General features: G+C 39.5%; 2 protein-coding genes across 2 annotated transcripts; one reads left to right on the top strand and one right to left on the bottom strand.

Moving 5' to 3' along the window:
• Positions 1 to 210: 210 nt before the first annotated feature.
• On the top strand, positions 211 to 1,540 carry dlx2a (distal-less homeobox 2a). The gene is made up of 3 exons (XM_026295850.1): positions 211 to 532; positions 910 to 1,094; positions 1,214 to 1,540. Exons 1-3 carry the CDS (start codon positions 211 to 213, stop codon positions 1,538 to 1,540), a joined length of 834 nt encoding a protein of 277 aa, XP_026151635.1.
• Positions 1,541 to 7,199: 5,659 nt separating this feature from the next.
• dlx1a (distal-less homeobox 1a) lies at positions 7,200 to 20,300 on the bottom strand. The gene is made up of 6 exons (XM_026295719.1): positions 20,216 to 20,300; positions 19,651 to 19,707; positions 11,059 to 11,261; positions 9,278 to 9,870; positions 8,792 to 8,991; positions 7,200 to 8,397 (listed from the first exon to the last, which is right to left on the bottom strand). Exons 4-6 carry the CDS (start codon positions 9,585 to 9,587, stop codon positions 8,146 to 8,148), a joined length of 762 nt encoding a protein of 253 aa, XP_026151504.1. The 5' UTR covers positions 9,588 to 9,870; positions 11,059 to 11,261; positions 19,651 to 19,707; positions 20,216 to 20,300; the 3' UTR covers positions 7,200 to 8,145.
• Positions 20,301 to 21,356: the final 1,056 nt, after the last annotated feature.

Here is a 21,356-nt window from a genome sequence, read left to right as displayed (position 1 = left end):
CTCCCACCACCGACCGTAGCAGATAATCACAGGCCACTGAGAGAAGGATACACCTTCCGCTGATTTTTTTCCACAGTGTACACGGGGATGCGTTTTGATTCACGAAAAGGTGTCATCAGTCCAAGATTTAAGTCCTATTTCCAGCTTGCAGTTTCGCAATTTTGCGACTTTTGCGCATAGGTTACGAGACTGCCGCGCTCCAACTCGAAGATGACTGGGGTTTTTGAGAACTTAAATACTGATATGCATTCTAACCAGATTACCTCAAATAATTACCACAGCTTGCACAAATCGCAGGAGTCCCCGACTCTCCCGGTGTCCACAGCGACGGACAGCAGCTATTACAACAGCCAGCAGCAGCCTGGCCATTGCGCAGGGTCTCCATTTGGCCAGCTCGGCTCTTACCAGTATCACGGCAGCGCCACGAGCAATGTGCCATATAATGCAAAGTCATACGACCTTAGTTTCAACTCATCTTATAGTGCATACAGCTCCTACGGCTCCAACTCCTCTCCTACTCCAGCAGACATAGGTAAGAAAGACCTTCACTTGTTTCTGAAAAAGTCACATTTACATGAATTGCATGCTTTTTTGTTTGCTCTGTTGGAAAACTTGCACATGGCATGAAATGTCTGAATACCAAGCTGAATCAAGCTTATTTATTTGCTCAGAAATGAAGGCACAACGCACGGCCATTGATGGCAAATATGATGATTTGATTGACTTGATTTTGTTTCATTTTTAGAGAGAACCTCAAAGCTAATTTTGCCTGATTGTTGGTGTAAAATTTTATAATATGGCCAATTCATTATTAGGTGTCCTGAAATTTGCCTATGTTAAAATGATTCTGTAGCACTGGCAGTGTGCAAGTTCATGCATAACATAAACTGCATTTGAATGTTTTTTCAGAGAAAGAAGAGAGTGAGCCAGAAATCCGCATGGTTAATGGAAAACCAAAGAAGGTCAGGAAACCTAGAACCATTTATTCCAGTTTCCAACTGGCTGCACTTCAACGGAGGTTTCAAAAGACGCAGTATTTGGCTCTACCAGAACGGGCCGAGCTGGCAGCCTCGCTGGGCCTTACGCAAACACAGGTGGGCACTGTCAAACCTTATGTCTAAAAGTAAAAGAAATGTCAAAAATTATATGGAGATTTGCGCCGGAAAATATCAGTTAATGCTTACATATATATGTTTTTTTTATTATTATTCAGGTCAAAATCTGGTTCCAAAACCGCCGCTCCAAGTTCAAGAAGTTGTGGAAAAATGGAGAAATCCCCCCAGAGCAACATGTTGCGTCCAGTGAATCTCCCCCCTGCACGTCTCCACCAACTACTGCCTGGGACTTTCCACATACTCAGAGAATGAACAGTGTCAACTCCAGTTTACCTCAAAGCAGCAGCCCTCCCAATACGAGTGCGCCTTCGTCATTTTTGGCAAACTACTCCTGGTACTCAACCACGAACTCTACTACGCATCTGCAGCCTCCTCTGGTCCAGCACCACCACAACGCCGCCATAAGCGCTGGGACGATATTCTGAAAACAAAAACAACAAGAAAAAACAAAACAAAAAAATCGGGTTTAAATCGGACAATACTGGTGAAAAAAGAAAATGCCAATACTTTCATTTCACAGACCTCGTGTGTGCGCCATGAGTACGCAAGCATCTAGGAGAAGTCTATGGAGCCAGACAGGTTCATGGACCTTTCCGGTTTTTGTGCTGGCAAATGGTAGAAACAGATTTCTACAGTTATTTTTGTATTTATTTATTTTTGTTTATGTCGAGGGGATGAATGAACCACTGTTTCCCAAAGCAATCACAGCCTGGGCGCAAGCCTACTTTTACGCGGACGTCACTTTTATTGCCATTCCTTCAAAATAAAACATCCATTGCAGGACAACCTGTCAAATGTAGCACAAGTTAACTGTATCGTGCCTTTTTTCAATATGACCTCATTTTGTTGTGTGATAAAACACCTTACCTTTATCCATTCCGCATGTCATTAGTTGATTTAAATAGCCTATATTGAGGGATAAGTGTATGATAGGTTTGTAAATATTTTATCACAGCTTTTTGATAGCCCATAACGCTTTGGATCTTTTTTAGGCTATTGGTGCAAATCCACCGTAAGCTACTGATTGTCCTATCCTCTGATTTACTTGTATCACACTTAATTGTATTTTTGTCTTATTTATTTTAGCAGTGTTCCATATATGGCCAGACGTTATTTAAATAAAATGTTTTCTGTGCTTATATGCATCAGTCTTTTTCCAGAAATGTTTTCTATGTACATGTATCCCATTGTTGTTTTAACGATATTGCTTTTGCAATGGGGCTAATGATATTTAGCCTAGCCTATACTGAACTAGAGGCTGTTATTGGGTGCGTTTTTTTAAATTTTATTTTAGTCTATGTTATTTCACAGGCTTATAGACATTTAATTTTAAAACCCCTTGTTACTAATGCTGGGTGAGTGCTGCAGAATCTTCTCAAATAATTTTATTTTAGAAAATGACAGGCTTCTTAAAGCTAACCTAGCTCAAAAACACAAATTTAACATGTTAAGCTGTGGTAACATGTAAACCCAGTTTTCTTTAATGACTCCATGCTACCACAAACATGTTACAGTGGTTAATGTAAAATATATTTAACACTGTTTTGGTTGTATTTCACTAAAAATCACTGAAAAGCGGATAAAAGAAAAATAAAATCAATAGCCTAGCATAGCATATCACCCTAACGGCTAGTCGTGTTACTTAGCAACCGTGTTAGTATTGCCTGGTTGTCGCAGCTAGTTAGGCGGAAAGGCTAGCTAGCGTTACACTGATTAAAAGCTATTTGTTAAGTGATAATATGCTGTTTAAAACTATACGAGGGTGTTAGAGTACTATTGTAAGTGTAAGATAATTCCCCAGCTGTGTCTGGTTATTATTTTCTTTACCCGGTTCCGTCAGCAGATGATTAGCCGAGCCGCGGTTAAAGCAGCAGGCTGAGCCGAGGGCAGAGACCTGTGTCTCAGGCTGAGGCAACACGGCAACACGACTACAAGCCTCGGCATGCCAGAGGGAAAGACCAGTGTGGGTATGAATGTGCACAGACTCCTCAGACTCTGTGGAGTCAAAGTGCCGCTTTCCAGACGTTTTATGAAGTCAGCCTAACTAACAAGAGAAAAAGAGAGAGGGACTGGGTCCAAAACAGCCTGGAGCTACAGCATCATGGAAACATTTCTCACGTCTCACAAGAAGACGAGCAGACTGGCCTGCATTATTGTTTTGGGGGAAGAAAAGTAGGCACATATCCAAAAAACAAATTTTATTGCTGCTCGTAAAATGGATTTAGTCTAAATTTGCACTATTTTGACTAGATAGATAGATAGATAGATAGATAGATAGATAGATAGATAGATAGATAGATAGATAGATAGATAGATAGATAGATAGATAGATAGTCTCAGTGATGATCATCGATGTCTATCCCACACACTTCCCTTGAAGCAACCATGGTCCATAAAGTGGGATCGTTTCCTTGTACATAATTAGGACTATAGCTTGTCTGCTAACGCTGTATCTCCAGCCTCCTCCCTGGGGCTGACAGGATCACACCCCAGCCATGCTGCAGGTGTGTGCTGTGCGCCAACACATTACAAACATTAAGTCTAGGCATATACCCTATGTACCTTAATCTGCCTTTACTAGTATTGACCAGAAAGTTGCCTATAAAAGTAACCATCATGATAGGCCATCATGATGGTTACTAACACAGTAACTATCCTAACTACCATCCACTTAGCCTATATATGTGTGGCCTTATATTGCCAGCTGTGAAGTAATCAGCACAGATTCCTGAAGAACACTTAGGCCTAAGTAAATTATTGCAGAATAGGTTATTTATCGATTTCTTAAATGTTTGTGTGTGCGTGTATATGTGTGTGTTATCTGTTGTTCCATGTGACTTCATTCATGGTTTAGAGCTGTTGTGGTTTATACTTTTGAATTTCTCTAGGCAACTTGTAAATGCCATACCCCCTATCCTAATTTATACCCTGATCTGTAATTTCATCCACATTTGCTCTGGTTTGAGCATTCTGGCTTTCAAATCTGAAAGCCTGCAATTACTATATAATTCTTCGCAATTTTAGATGTCCTAATATGGGGTGTAATTTTTACACAAGACAATTTCCCGCTATTTCAAGCATCAACATTGTCAAAGTTGTATGTACATAATAAATGGGAATATCAATGCATAGTTTTTAGCCTAACATCTTGACTCAACGATAATTATATCCGTGTGGAGCCTACGCAGAATTAGCCTGAATTGCATGGTAACTGCTGCTTTAAATTTTAAAAAATTACTCATAATTTCCCCCAAAGATTACCAAGATCTCGAGTGCACAATGTCATCAGCGTAATGAGGAGTAAACATTTATGCTAATAATCTACATTTTTTTTCCCATCGCCTATAAAGAGGGGAAATAAAGCAGATATTTTCAGTCATATTCTGAACTCTGCTGCTATAGCTTAGACCAACACATGGGACACATTTTGTGGGATTTATGCGCTCATCTTGTGTCTGTGCTGCAGGATGCTGCTGCTCATCTGCCTCCATGCTGCTTTCTGCAAATCCCGAGAGGGAGCTTGCCTCTTCAATTTCAAGTTGAAAGGTGTGTATTAAATGCTTATTTCTTAAATTTTCACTGAAGGCAGCCTGACGACTGAATGAATATGAGGACATTAAAAGCAGGAAACATAACGTAATTCTCGTATCAAGCCTAATTTATCCACGTCTTTGCTCGCGTGTAACATTAATTTATTTCTGTTCAGCGACTGTTTCTGATTCTTTCACGGTTCAGAAATATTTCAAAGACTAGTTCCTTAAGAGTGAAATGTCAGGTGTTTTTTTTTTTATCCAGTAGCTTCGGTAAAGAAATAAGTCTGTGGAGTATTTGACGCGCAACCAAGGAGCTTCTTTTGTGGGAAAAAAGTCCTATAGCTTAGAAAGCTGCTCACGCCGAGAAAAAATGTAAGGAAGGAAAGACACACAAGTTGTTCTTCCAATTTAGTCGCTGCTTTCATTACTTACATTGTGCTTTGCTAATTTTGAAGCCTCTTCGCATTGACAATTCCGTGATGTACACCTGCAAGCAATTTGCCAGCCTTATACATAGCCTAAGTAAGGGAACAGTGACGAAGTGGCAGCACACCTATTTCGCTATTTTTTTTTCTATTGCAGCAGCAAATTTCTTTCAGAGCACCATCTCTTTTGTCAACGCAGAAAGATCCTCCGTGCGAAAAAAAATTGCTCATAATTACCTCACACATAGGAAACTGCATTAGAATAAATAAGGGCGAAATTACTGTAATTATGCTGGGTTTGATGGGCTCAGCTCGTATAATCAAGAGGAGAATGCAGCGAAATAACACTGACCCTCTTGGATGTGCAGCTGCGCCTTTCTAGGGCTAGGTAGGCAGATTTATGCTCGCTGCAGCAGCAACAGCACAATTCATATTCTTTCTTAATGATATTGAAATATACATACACCTACTTTACATCAACTGGATATGTTCTGAGTTTTCTACTGAAATAATAGAGACAACGCTGAAGCACATAGGCTATTATTGATATAAAAAAAAAAAAAAAAAAATATATATATATATATATATATATATATATAAAAAAACTAGGTCAGAACTTTATAGTTACTTTATGCTGGTGTTGCTGTAACAATAATATTAATAATAGATGCTGAGATGATAAATTTGTGAGTTATTATGATGATCCGATGTGCGTCTTAAAACAGCTGCGGAAAGTCCAGGGGGAAAAACTAAAATACTCGGTTATGATGTGCTGGTGTTATAGATGTTACCTGTCTGGGCTGATGTTGGCTTCTGTCAGTTTTAAAGGGCTGATGTGCAGACCGTAAAAACTACACTCTGTCATTATAATTCTAAAACATTTATATATTCATGGGCATATTGCAGCTGAAGGGGAACTGATACAAGTCGTGCATTTGCAATTCATTTCCTTCATTCATTCTAAGACAAACCTCAGTTTGAATTGTTTTTGTGAATATTTTGCCATTTTATTTTTCTTTTCTTATTTTTGTCTTGTATCTTATTATGTAATGTATAACCAGTCCTTTGTTGTAAGTGTTTGATTTGTACAAATAGCCAGCAGTGGGATAAAATGCAGTTTACTGTAGCTATGTTTTGATTGGTTGTTTTTTTTTGTTTTTGTTTTTTTTTACAAAAAATATCTTTTGCATCATGAGAAAGGTAAATGAGAGCACAAAAACTTAAGATTCATATTTAACCAAAGGAGTAGCATTTTAACAACATTTACAAGGCAACAAATGAAAAAGCTCGCTGCAGAGCCGAGTAATGCAGGAGGCTAAATGAATAAAGCGTGAATCTCAAAACAACAAGGCCTTTGAACTTTTCACTTTCACTCATCTCCATCCGATCTGCCCTGTGTATTTTTGCAGCACCTGCCTCTTGCGCAATTATTCACTTAACACACACAAATGATCTCGTCCATTCACGGCACAAAATGGGCATTGTCAAAAACAAATGGAAAGAAGATTATCTATAACAAAAGCTACACGAAATAAGCGACGTTAAATGGATCAGGGTCTTTCGCGCCGCAACGAATAAGTCACCAAGGTGCAGCTTATATCGGTCAAAGATTCACTGTGGTTTCTGTTACTATTTAACCTAGTATGTTATTTTTGTGTTTTTCTTTCAACGTTTAATTTAGGCTATAGCCGGGCCAGATGTAATGATATTTTCGTGCAGTTGCATGAGTCAAATTGTTTAGAGGCAACATCAGATTTCTAATTCACTCCAGAAGTTTGACAGCATCTGCAAGCAGTAAGCAGCACCGCAAACCCCATGTAGGCTAACTGCTAAACATGACCATAAATCTTAACGACGAGCCTTTTGCAGCTCACACAAAAGCACTCACACCGTGTCTGCTACAATAACCAACATGATACTGCTTTGTGTCAGCTCACATTAAACCTGCACCATGCTGAAGCCTTTCTTTTCATATGAGAGGAGGGTGAAGGTGAAGGTGGTGGTGGTGGGGTCTTGAATCAGACACCTTTCTTGACATAATTTAAATCATTATTTTTACTGCTTTTGGACATTATGTACATAAACTTCAGAAACAGATAAATAAATTAAAGTGATCAATACAAAACTAAATATTTTCTATGTTGACTAAACACATCTCGACGAATACAGAAAGCCTAAAACCCTGTTTCACAGCGTATCCAGTACAGCACAAAACAAATCTGAAAATTATGTACAAAATACAGTGACAAATGAGCTGCTCACCTTCAGGATATCTTTTTTTTCTAGAGCAGCAAATCGTCAGGCCTTTTACATTTTTCACATAACATCGGGGCACGGCATAGAAAACCTCTGCTTGCGTTAGTGCAGCATTAACAACACAGTGTTGCTGTTTCAAACACACCTACAAAAAGAACACAGACTGACCTCAACAGAAAAAAAACTAGTCTGAATAATTTAACTTAAATAACAAACACATTAAACAACATAGTAACGATTTGAGGCTTTGCACAATATGCTCTGTAATTAAATGTGCTGTAAGCACAGTGGCCTCGATGGGTACTGGTGGAAATGTATTAATTGGGACTATTATTATTGGGTCACAGAAACACCCTGTGGTCTAATTGACCTTTAACTGTTGATGAATGCAGATTGATTGGTTGGTCTTCATCACCTTGGGCCCGACATCTGGGGTAAACAAACACGCGTTTTCTTATAAACATGTAGCCTACAGCTCAACAACAGAATAACTCACACAAATATGATTAAAAAATAGAAACGAAAAATGTGATAAACAGCAGCCAATAAAAGGATCCCTTTGTCTGCGACATCCGCTGACTTATACCCCTGGGGGCATTGCGTGCCTTTTCAGTCTCTCAGTCCCTTCTTCTTCTTCTTCTTCGCTGCTTGCCGTCATCCGGTATGAGGAGGCCATTGTGTCAGCTGGCGACATGCGGCTGCAAACTCCGGGGTTGGTGTTGTGCATTATCAGAGCTGGAGCGCGCTGAGCGGCTGTAGGCCCCTTCACGATCCTGAAATACGAGCCATGGCAGAGTCGAGGGCTGAGGTGTCTGTTCACATGAGCTGTGACTGTTGCATAGACTCTTGGTGTGTAGTTGGATACCATGAGGTGTAGCTGGGAATGTAAGATCCGGTTGTGCCCACTGAAGTCTTCACTGTACTCGGCGAGCTCCAGACAGGTGCCACCGAGGGAGAACCGCTCGAAAGTCCACGGCCACTCGCTAAAGCGTTGGTGTCAATTGTGCCACCGCCTTGCTTCATCAGTTTCTTGAATTTAGATCGCTTATTTTGAAACCAAATCTTCACCTGGGAAGACAAAGGAAATTATTTGGATTTGAACACTGAAAAAAGTGAAAGAGGATATAAAATGTGAATTTAAAAAAGACATTTACGCACAATTAACGCACGTTGTAGGGTTCATTAAAGTGAAACCCAAGAAAATTTACACCATAATATCTTGCCCTCGGTTATGATTTTATGGTGTTGAGATGTCACTGACATAAGAGATGAAAATATTCAAATAGTAACAAAGATGAATCCTTTATTTGGTGTCAAAAGGTGTCTTATAATTTGTAGCACAAACAACAACAAAAACAAAATAATTTGTGTAAAGCTGACATAGAAAAAGTGTAAAAATGTGTGGTGGTGGTGGTGGGGCTGCAGCAGAATGAAGCTATTTGTGTCTCCTCTGTGGACTTGCCTGTGTCTGAGTGAGACCCAGCGATGCTGCAAGTTCAGCTCTCTCTGGTAACGCCAAATATTGAGTTTGTTGAAATCTCCTGTTCAGAGCCTGAAGCTGTAAACTCGAATAGATAGTCCTTGGTTTTCTAATCTTTTTCCCTTTCCCGTTGAATCGCACTTCTCCACCTTCGACCACTGTGTTTTTCTCGGTTTCTGGCGCTGAGAGAGACGGAAAAATGGCAAAGAAAGGAAAAATGAGGAGGCAGTTGCAGCCAACATTGCTGCGCAGCAATGAATACTCCAGCGCAAGTGTTACAGGCTGTACTTTAGGTATAATTACCCTTAATTGCATACATTGTTTATAGCGTTACGCAATAAATAATTACCAAGCCTAATTCCAACATCTGGGTTGCCTTTTCGATGCAGCGAGGAGTGTATAGAGTACAGAGCCATGCGTACACAGAAAGTTAATATTTAAGATCCAAAGATGCTGTTGCACACTTACCTGTATCCTCTAACCGTGTCTGTGTGAGTGCCGGGCTGTTTTGGTAGGTCTGTACTGTGCTGAGATATGGACTGGTGGAATGGCTGCCGACGGAGTTTACGTATGGGTAACCCAAAGATCTGGGGAACGATGAGGCTGGGCTGTAGCTGTCGTGCTGGGTATGACCTGCAGAATGTAAACAGTGCATGGGATAATGTCCGTGAGACATGGAGGAAGGAGACATTTGTTGACTCGGGGGTCCAAACTCCATGAAAACGGTTTTTCCTGAGGCAGGGCTATTAAGACTTTCTGGAATTGTAGTCATTGTCATCTCTTCTGGCGGTTCCCCTTGTCTTGCTTTTGTTGTTTTCCTTCTATGATCTCAGTGAAGGATGGGTCCCAATTTAAGTCGAACTGATTTTTTCTCTTTCCATTCATAAGAAAATGTAGTTTGTGCCTGTGAAAAGTCCTAGGTGTGATGCTGTGGACCAAGACATACTCGCTCAAAGGTTTGAATCTCGGACTCATGAATATTCATCAAAGCATGTCGCTGATTGGTCCACTCGCTCCAAGAGGGAAGCCGATTGGCGACGCTGGGGCTGGGTCCGAAGAACCTGATAAAGTCAAGGAAAACCACAAAACGTCAGGTTTAGTGTTGACATGTCAAGACTCATCATTATTATTATTATTATTATTTAAAGTTTCCAAAATAATGATAATCATAATAATGATAATCATAGATTTCATAAGGTGCACCTTATGAAATCAATGATCTATGAAATGTGCATCAGAAAAATATCATGATAAGATTTTTTCTGATGCACATTTGTCTCAACATTATCAAAAATTCTAACATTTGATAAAACATTGTCTTTGATACTGGCACAGCGCTCGAATATGCAGTAAAATCTATAGGTCTAGTATGTTATATTGCATTAAAACCTGACATTGGTCGTGCGTCCGTCTTAAAATCGTTTGCTGAAGTTAAAGCTGCCTCCTTAGAGCTGCTCTGTCTGCTGGCCATGTGTGATTAAAGCTCATGATGCTCCATCAGGAGGAAGATGTATTAGCATAACACTAGTGTTCAATTTTCATAAGTAGGGCTGTAATTAGTCATGTATTTAACACTTACAGTAGCTTGAGGTCTCAGTTACACCTGGCAGCAGTGGGACGTTAAAGCAGTTTACTCTAATGTCTAATGATACGTAGTAAAACAGTTTTTTTAGGCTGTGTGTTCATTGCGTTATGAGGATAAGGTTTAATGAAATGTAAGTGAGATTTACGATCGCTTTAATCCTTCAAACGAGCTGCTAACGTCATATTACAAAACATTTATAACATAATAGGCCTTTACAATAAAATCGCGTTTATTTTCTTGCTCCGATTATTTCCCACACAGCTCTCTTCTGTTTTAAAGCACAGCCATGCATGCGTGTACACAGGCCTATTTTCTTATCGCGTGTAAATGCTTTTCAAGCGTCCTTCTACCGCGATCAATTAATGGTGACAGTTTTGTTAAACACTGGCACCTTTGGTTAGGTTGAATCTAGGTGAGGATGGGGGCGCGTCCAGCCTCCCACAGAAATAATTCTCCATGGACATTTGATTTAATTGAATTGACGACAAAACACAATACTTTTTTTTCCCTGAGGTGTAGACTTAGACCTCTGCAACTCAAAGCTCAAAAAAAAAAAAAAAAAAAAGGATCACTGCTGCAGCTGTACGCACAGTCGACCCAGGGTACAGGCTACACATATGTCTTAATTTCAATCAGCAGCTAAAAGCAATGTCTGCCCACTTACTTAAATAATCATGTGACGGAAATGAAGCAGATACATCCACGTTATCCAGGATCAATCCGCAGGACCGTCTTGGTGAAAAAAGAAGAAAACAGCATCCAGCAGCTCTTCGTTTTATTAGGATTCATTTGCAGGTTGCAGCTCTTCCTCTGCTGTCTGTGCAGAGCTTAAACACAGCCTGGCTGCTCCATCCTCAGTCCCTCCATCTCCACATGAATAACAAATTAAAGGCAGTTAAATTCCGTCACTGTGATTATCAGTATAATTACATAATTGAACTCAAAACAGAACTAGCAAGTTGCAAAATGTGTTATCAAAATGCAGGCGCTGACATCACGGAGCGTGTGCCACGGTGTGCCAGGCGGCTGCGGATGCCTGGATTTAAAGATTTCTGTGAAATATTAGGCTATAACGAAACCTGCTCCCTTGTCCCCTAAAATAGGCCAATTTGAAGTGATTTCTCTGGAATTACTTTCGAAAAATGCTTCAAGATTTCCTCTATCAACAACGACAATGATAATGGTAGTACAACCAATAATTATCATCTTCCAGAACAGAGGACAGATTTTTATGGGTACTTGGTGGGTGCGACTGATAACTGTCATTATTTTCCCACGATTATAGTATCTGCAAACTGAAACGCGGCTGTGAGCAAAACCATTAACAAAAAAAAAAAAGAATTTGAAAAAAAAAAGTAAAATAATACCATGGGTATACCACTCATTAGAGGCTTTTCGTTGAAATAAATCAAATTTAGGACTAAAGATCCTTATGAAATATTGTGCTGCCTATGTTAAATTAATTTCATTGTTATGTTTGGTAAAATTAGCCTTTTACAATGTGTTAATTTACTTGCAACCTACAGGATCAGCTCTTTATTTGAGGGGTTTTCTCGAGTCATCCTCAGTGTCGTTAGGATGAGTAGGCGTGCGATAATGTCACCACTTTAATTTCTAATTTGACTCCTGCACTCGCAAGCAGAAGGGCAACGCAGGCCACAGCGGTCCTTCCTGCAGCCTGGCAGCAGGGCTCTAACTAGCCGCACTAAAAATAAAGTCCTCCATGCATGGATGGAGCGCGGAGGCAGGACTCATTAGGAGTGAGTAGCTCTGTGGCTGAGGGTGTTTTAACACCTGCTGCTCTTCACCTGAGGGTTAGTGCAGAGGTGGAGAGAGAGAGAGAGGTGGTGGTGGGGTAGTGGTGAAGGGGTAAACGGGCTAGGATGTCACAGACTTCATTTCAGTCCAGTGATAGAAAGCCCTCCTCAACTGCCATGCCAACCTCAGTTTTTAACAGCCCCCCAAAATATTGTCCTGACTGAGGAGCATTGGTGAAGCGTGATGCAGTGTGAAGCCCCAGCTCACTGTGCACCCTGCAGGCTGAGCAGTGGTTAATTAATATCACTGGAGCTGCAGGCAACTGAGAGTTTGTTTTTTTTTCTTCCTCATGAAGGAAACACAGCGATGCTTTAAAACCTGCGCTTGTATATAGTTTGCAGGATGTGGCCTATTTATGTGATTTTTTTTCGCACTTTCAGTTTTTAATCATTGCTGCTGATGATTTGACCATTTAACAACACAAAATCTTTACAGCAATTTTCACATCTTGTATTTGTTGTCAGGTAGATTCAATATCATGCTGTAGATACTCAGCTCAAATATACTAAGTTATAAGAAAAAAAATTAATTGTTCTTATACTCTATGATGCTTTTTTTTTTTTTTTTTACATTAATACAGTGCTGCCCATTATGGATATTATTATATTACATCAGTTCCATGTAATGTAATTTGCTGAGTGACCCCTAACAGAAATGTTAGCTCTATGAAGGTTTTATTTCACATTTTTGGGGCAGTGGATCAAACACGTGAAATTGTCTTTTGTTCTGCTTCCTCTCTAGCTGTGCTGCTCACTGCCATCCTGTAATTTGCAGCATCAACGAACACAAACTAGATGCACTACAATTAACTCGATCCAGTGTCTATTTTCACATTCAATGTGGCATCAAAATGAGAATTGATTTTGTGTAGTGAGTTATATGTAAACAAAAAAATGAATCATAAGATCTGAGAAACACAATTGGTATACCGGTTAATAGATTACATTATTGTAAGAGCCAGGAGAGATGCAGAAAGAAAATTCAATTATGTTAAGCTTTTACTTTGTTTTTAGATTACATGTATTTTGAACTGAAAAAGCAACAAAAACAACTTGTTTAAAAACAGCTAGTTCACTTTTGTGTGATAATCAGATTTTAAAACTTGATTTCCATTGTTAAATTCATATAGTAATAAATAATAAATAATGTTTTATATGTGTTGAGGGCCCAATCAGTGGGCCTATATAAATATACATAAACTTCATACAGATAACTGAACTTTGAAATATATTTATGCTTTTTTTTTAAACAAATATAAATAAATGTATGTTTATAAACAAAATGCTGTTTTCAATTTAAATTTTGGGACTACTCTTTTAAATTAGGATGAGGGATGATGCTTTAAATACACACTAAAGAAGTAGTTAAAACATTTAAAGGGCTTTCTATAATAATTCATGAAACACTGAAATGTTTATTTGTGCTTTGTTTGTTTGGTTTGATTTTAGATACTGATGATTCTGCAAGAAAACCACATCACATCCGTTGGAAATGTAACGACTAAAGGCTCCTGGGACACCGAGTTTTGCTGTGAGGACTCTGCCAGCACTGTTTTTTTTTAAATCGTTGTGTTTTTCTTCATGCGGAAGCAGAAGAATTGTGAAAAAAAAAATTATGAGCCCAACTAACTATCATTCCCACGATATGACATGCACTCTGAAGTGCAGAAACTTTTTCAGTAGAAAAGAAGGAATCTATAATTAGCACATGTAATAGGACTTAAAGCTGTCATTACAGAGTTAAGAAGTCACATTTCAGCTCTTTTTTTTCCCCCTTTCAGTGTTCAGAGCAGTTCTGTCCTCAGAAAGCTGGGGTCACAATGTGGAAAAGCCCTCAGTGAACTGGTAGAAATGCTGTCCCCATTACAGCAGCAGCAGGGGTCAGGCCATGGCAGCAAGCATCCAACCTTCCTGAAATTGGCTGCAAAATGACCAATTACCTGAGTGAAGTCTGGGGAGAAAGACTTGGAAAAATATGACTTTTACTTAATTCAGCTAAACTGCAAGAGGAACTAGTGTCACACTGACGCTTCATACTTGCCACGTGTTGCAATATCCCGCTTGTTAAGTGAAGATGTGGGAATCAACTAATGGTAAAATCCATTTTAAAGCAAACTGAAATTGAATAAACTCTTTCATGTGGGAGAGCTGAATTACAGGAATAAAATCAATATAATGTACCTATAAGCTGGGGAATCATTTCACCATCACTAAAACAACAATTGATTAAACATCTTTACATGTAGATCTTATTGAATTAATTTCCTTGCAAATGGAAAACATGCAAATTTGCCAATTAAGTCATTTGCCCACGGAGAGCTGGGCTGCTTGACGTTCAGCTGCCACTGCGCCTTTAGTCTGAAACCCTTTTTAGTTTTTGTTAAGAGTTAAGTCTCCAACAAAGACAGGAAGGAGGTCAGCACTCAGCCAACACCTGAATGCGCCTCTCTTTTTCTGTGCTCCCCTTGATCCCCACAGTCTGCGCCTGTCATTAGTCTTAATGATGGAAAATTGTCATGTTGATACAAGTCTTGCTCTCCCCCTCTCTTCTTTGTATAAGTAGAAGGTGGAAGCTCCATTTGTAACAAAGTTCTTTGTGACTAAAAGCCATGGGCATTGCATTTGTGCTGGGGGAGAAAAAAGGCAGTAGATGCTCTTTCCATAGCTGGGATAATTATTCCTACTGTGACCTTAATGATTCGCTCTGTTCATCCTGCATCTCATCCACGCGCCAGGCCCTCAGCAGAGCCCTGTGTCAGAGAATATGAAAAACCCATATAATGAAACCATTTTGGCTGATGGAAAAAAAGGGCTACTGAAGCTGCACTTGCTACAAAGACGGCTCAATTATATGAGTAATTGTGATAATTTTCCCTCCATTCACTGCTTTCTCTGAAAGGTAAAAAACACAGATGCTGAAAGGGAAATTACTTGGACAATATATAATCTGTGAAATGGTCACAACAGAAAAAAAGGTGACTGTAAGAAAGTGTAGGACTATAAATAGCTATGTTAATGCAGGGCACATAAATACACCCTCAGAATCTCACAGACACATAAACAAACAGCACTACCCTGTGCAAGCTCATGTGGAAGAAAAAAAACATGCAACAAATGACCACAGGGGAAAAAAAAACAAGATAAAAGTAGATATGCAGCTGCCAGAAAATTAAACCTCCTTCTCCCTTCCTATTGACAAATTTCAGCTCCTGAAAACGCACCCCCATAGTTGGCTATCATTTGTTGTTCTCTGACAGGAAAAGGATAATTACCTCTCTTAGAGGCAGGAGGACTGGCATGCCCTTTAGACTTTGCCATGAATGGCAGAAGCGTGATAGAGGGCTTGAGGAATAATTTTGTTCTTTGCCTTTCCTTTATGTTTAGGAGCACGTTTTGTTCCGGGGAACTCGGAGATGGCAGTATTGTAGAGTGCATTAAACCATGGGTGTTCATACTGTAAATATGACATCCCTGTGTCTATCAGCTTCTCCATCTTGAAGAAAAACTCTAAATGCATCAAAATTTCAATTTCATCTCACTGGGAGACAGGCGAGATAGTGAGATATGCATTACTTTTTCCATTCACAGTGGGTGTTGGATTAAACATTTCTTCTACCTCGGTAAAAGAAAAGAAAAATAAAATGCTTCTTGCTGTCAGGCAGGAGTGAAGCTATGAATTTTAGTTTGTGGAGACAGAAAGACATTACAGTCTAGTAAGGGTCCAGATTGCATACATTTACATGAAAGTTAATACTAATTTAAGCCTTCACTGTGTCCTGTAAGCGTGCCATGTACTCTGCTTTCCTGGGTTTTGCTAAAAATGTTAAGATTTTTAGCATTTTTCTATAATTAGATAGATAGATATGATACAGTCAAATACATAGGTTGATTGTTTTTGATTCTTCCCCTTTACCAGCAAATCCTTGCATGTTGCTTCATTATCCAGTTCATTTTTTATCCAAACCCCCCCCACATGTACAGATACTGACCCCTCAGGCCCCACAAACTGGAATAAACCTTTCCAGACAGGCCAAGAAACATTACAGCCTTGCAGCTCAAATACTTGTATCACACTCAAATGATGAGTCTCTGTCACACACCATGTCATCAGTTTCACCCCAGCCCCCCAATAACTTCCGGCCCATTGAGCAGCCTCATGTGTTACAGGGGCCAAGACAGCCAAAGACCCCCTGGTCCTACCTGATTGTGCCTCCTGTAACATGGAAAAGCAGCTTGGTCCCACAACCAGCCTGTACTCAGTATCACTTCTGTGTAGCACACAAACACGCACACATACTCACAAACCACCAATCTCAATTCAGCGCACCCCACTGTGCACTTCCTGACAGCCCCCAGAAATGTTTTCAAGTTGTCAAGTCCCAGCAGTAATAGTCCAGGAGCAGAGAATACAACAAAACAATAATCATATGATCAGAAATGTAGGTTATGTAAAGACTGTGAGAATAAAACGGAGTTCCTTCTAACAGGCGTTTATTTCCTGTTTTCACTTCGTTTCAGACTGAAAGCTGGTGCAATATTTAAACAGTTTGGTCATTTTGACAGAATCAAAAAATGTTTTTTATTTCTGTTTCAATTGTAGGTGGAGCTGTTTTTATGAACAAGTTTATGCCAGTGGTAAGGGACTGTATGAAAGGTAATAGGAGTGAGTCTTTTTTTTTTTTGAGAGGGTAATCTTTTAGCTTTGTAGAGTCGGAAAGGGTCTTGTCATTTTTTTTTGTTTCCCAGTCATATTTTATTTAGTTTACTCTCACATATTTACAACATGGTCTGATGTTACTTTGAATAGTACTGATCGTAATGGTTCATTTAGAGGTTTAATCTTTAGTGTTTAGTTAACTGAATGTTCCATTTTACTATATTTGCCAACACCGAATTCCACTTCTAATGTGACCTTGGTCCATTAACATCACAAAGTTTAGATACAAAATCTACCATCTTAAAATTTATATGCACATTTACTTATAATGAAACTGATAGTTCCAACTTTACCCAACAACTTTTGTACATTCTCTAAACACTAAAGCAAAAAAGGAAAACCCTACATTCAGTAGCATTATTAGTTTGTTGGACTCTCCCATTCAGTTAGAGGAAAATGCAACAAAATCTTTACAACTCACTAATAATTAGGGCACAAAGAATTTACAATGGTGTACTCTGATTTAAACCTCTATGTAGTAATAATTTTTCCAATAATACTCAAATCAAAGTTTATAAGCCAAAATGTCAAAATTACAGATAAAATAAAATGATGCATGATATTTAAAAATATTTCAGCCATTGTTTATATTTGAACCAAGTGCTGTCACTCTCACATGTAAGGTAAATTTTGCAATCTGTGAACATGTAGAATAAAGTGAAGATAATAGACAGGCACTAATAAAGATCCACATCTGTTTTTCAAAGCTGACATACGCATCCTCTTAGTTTCTAGCTGATTTTGATGAGAATAAACCCTTAATACAGAGACATGATTATTGTTCCCATATGTCAAAACACACATTCATGACTTGTGATGCATACAAAATGAAATCATTATTTGATATTTTTGCGGTTTTTAAAACAAATTAAAATTTTAACTCTGGAATGAGAACATGTTAAACGGTGCTCTCAAACATTTTAGGGTACCTTCCTTTCAGCAAAGCGAAAAATAAATAGCCCTCCTCCTTTTTCCGTCCACCGTCATCCTTTAATTTTCATAGAGTCTGCTTTTTTCCCCAGCACTGTCAGCATGAAAACTCCTGATCATACACATATGCTGCACAGATACAGGTATAAATGTAGGACCTGTAATGCTGCCCCTGCTAGCACAGACTACGCTGACCCTCAGACAGAGGTGGTCTGAATTTGTTCTTGAGAGCCAGCGGTCTGATATAAACCAGTCTGACCTACAGCTGGACCTCACAGATATTACTAGCCAGAAACAGAGAGAGACAGCCTCTACTTCCAATTACACTGCTGCACCGCTGCCTGAAGCTCAGCCATCTATGGAGAAAGCTAAGACAAGGCTGTCACAGATTTTAATAAATGTAGGGAACGCTGCATGGGAAAAGTGTTGCTGTCTCAATAGAGTGACACAGACAGGCCAAGGCTGTCAATGGAGCCCCTAATGACAGAGTAAGATAATGACAGACCCCAGTTAGAATCAGCAGGAAGAGGAAGATCAATCTGCAGCCAGAGAGGGAGGGATGGAAGGAGGGGGACAAAACTGTGGGTTCTTTCTTCTCTATTTTCTCAGTTTTAGCTCATCTCATACATATATCTTTCTGCTGCAGCTGGCTCGCATCGTGGCGGGGCAGCTCTGCATTAAGCGCACAGTGGATCAATAGCCATTACAACTCCCTCACAGCCTGACACATCGCAGGGCCACAGTTGACATTTCACTCAGGGCCACATTGATCCCCAGTGCACAATATTCCAGCCCCCAGTTAGTAGCTGAGCCTGGGGTCTGGCTGGAATTGAAAAGCAAGGGAGGGGGGTGTAAAACGGCAGAGGGGTGGCTAACCAGCTGCCCATGCTACAAGTAAACAGCACACCCCTTGATGCATTCCTCATTTTCAATCTACTGGTTTTCCTGCCACTACTGGCAATCTTAGAGGCTGTATCAAAGGACCAAAGCTTGACCTATGTGAATTATTTATACATGCACCGGATTGTTGTATATATTGTGTGTGTATAAAGCAGAAATAGTCACACTGACATCATTGTTGATAGCATCTACCGCATTTTGCAGACCAGTGGAAAGGCAGACTGGCAATAAAACTAAAATAAGCATTTGGTGCAATTAAAAAGTGGGAGTTTCCAAAAAGCCTTGCTCAAAATAAACATGGAAAAACAGCAGACAACACAAAATTAGCCACAATTTGAGTTAATTTCTTTTTAATTGCCATCTAAGAACTAAGATGCTATCTCTGTGGTCAGAGTGACTTTGCAGCATGTTTAACATAACCTGGTAAAAAGTCGTACACTCATGCACATACAGTAGAAGCAAACTGTGCCCAAGATAAATGTTTTTCCAAATTATGAAAAGGGGTTAAAAAATGTTACGTGTACAGCTTCAAAGACTACATTCTAACAATGCTATTCATTGAAAAATTACTATAAACCCATGTAATACCTGCCTGTGTGTAATTTGTATTGTTTCTCATCATCATGAATGATACATCAATCACCTCTTCAAAAAGAAAACATCATCTCTATCTTTGTGGAAATGTTCCAGGACTTATCTTGTCATGCACAGTGGGCTGTGTGTTCACTGTGTGAGTTCTCAAAGTGCTTCGGTTAAAGGGGGAGGGGGAAAAAAGATCTTCTCATTACTCGTCTGCCAGCAAACAGTGCTGCTGGGTTTGATTTCTAAATTGCATTTCATATTTGAAAGCAAGGGGGATTCCCAGATAAAGTGGATACAAGAGATTAAATACCTGTCAGGTGTAATGTGACCATATTGTTCACTCTGAAGACTGATGGAGACAAAAATTCTGTGGAGGAGAAAGAAACATAAAAGCTCATGAACAGCTTATCTGAAACATTTTAATCTTGAAAGAAAAGATACTGTTTCTCCTTGTAGTTTCTACAGCGTATTTAATGTGTGTGTGTGTGACCACCCACCTGCTGAGATGATATATATTCACACTATGCACTCTGACCACATTACACTTCTTATTAAAACCCTTTCATATGTAGTATATAAACACCATTCCACCACATGTCTAAATGTAGGTAAATGAGTTAAACTACAGGGATTGATATTGTGGATGAACAATAATGACAATTTACACAGTTCCACATGTCATTAGTGCATCAGATTACAGGTCTAATGCTTTAATTGAAGTCTTGCTCTGGGCTGAAATTTGATTTAATCGATTGTTACAACCTGGTTTGATGGTTGCAACGAGAGGTCACACACCAAATGAAAGGATGTAAGAAGTGAGTTAACAATTAAACCAACCACATGCAACACACATACACAAATGTATATCCACACACCTTAAATATCTGTGGATCCAGTGACACCATATGACAGAAAGAGACTCGCAGCTGCCCCTGACTCGGATCCTCATCTTTAATTTCTATGTGCTCGGATACAGTTCCTGTCGTCACGTAGTCTGGGGTCATTATGTACTGTGAGAAGGAGAAAAAAAGAAAGTGTACATGAAGATGAGAGCAGGTCCGCAGTCACAATGCGCCCATTTAACATGACAGGGTTGGGGAGGGGGGTGAGGGAGACTGGGATTGTGGAGCAGCGTCTTGGCCTCTCTGTCCAATTGTATGACCCAGAATGGACCCGGCAGAGAGACACCGGAGATCAGCAGCCCCACAGAGGACTCTCCCCATCAACACTCATATAATACTGCTTTGGCACAGACTCACAAGTAAGACGAGGCTTTACTCCGAGAGCTGCTGGCATGTGCCCAAGTGACTTATGGGTATATGCCAGGGCAGGGGATAGACCTAATGCTTATGGAGTGCATATTGTTTCAATTATTGATTGTCAAACAGAATTAAATACAAATGTAGAATATAATATTTCCCATAAAGAGAATAAACCATATTTCTAGAGCAAAAATCTGTAATATAGATATTAATTACAGATTTGACAAGTGAGTCTTACCATGTGAACATTCTCTGCAAGTTTTTCAAATTCAAATTTTCTTTGCCAAGCCTTAGGGCAAGTCTTCTTTTTGAGTCTGAGTCTTGTCTTCTTTGAGATCCAACTCTTTTGTCCTCCTCCACAGTAACTTGCTCAACTGGCCAATTACTATGTTTTTCTCCCTCACAGACTCAAAGTCAAATAGATGTTTTCAAAGTCCTGTGTTATGTTGATGTTCGTCTGAATTATTCAGCCTTTTGCTTTTATCAAATAACAATAACTTCAGATCCCTCATTTAGAAATAGCAATTCAGGGAGAAACTCAAACTCACATGCCAGCCTCAGTCATCATTCTTGGAAAAAGAATTCATCAAAGCATTAATATTCCCAACGCCATCATCCACCGCTGCTATTTCTGGTCGTATTTTGATGGAAGCACACGGTGCTTTGAAATACAGTAGCTTGCGACTTATTCTGTGCGTTTTAAATTACGAGATTAAAGGTTTCACATCGAAGATGACTGTTGAGAGTCGCCCTT

This window comes from Mastacembelus armatus, chromosome 21, assembly GCF_900324485.2.
Source record: "Mastacembelus armatus chromosome 21, fMasArm1.2, whole genome shotgun sequence".
In the NCBI taxonomy this organism is placed as follows: domain Eukaryota; kingdom Metazoa; phylum Chordata; class Actinopteri; order Synbranchiformes; family Mastacembelidae; genus Mastacembelus; species Mastacembelus armatus.
The sequence above is the reverse complement of the archived record's forward strand: the minus strand, read 5'-3'. Positions and strand labels throughout refer to the sequence as shown.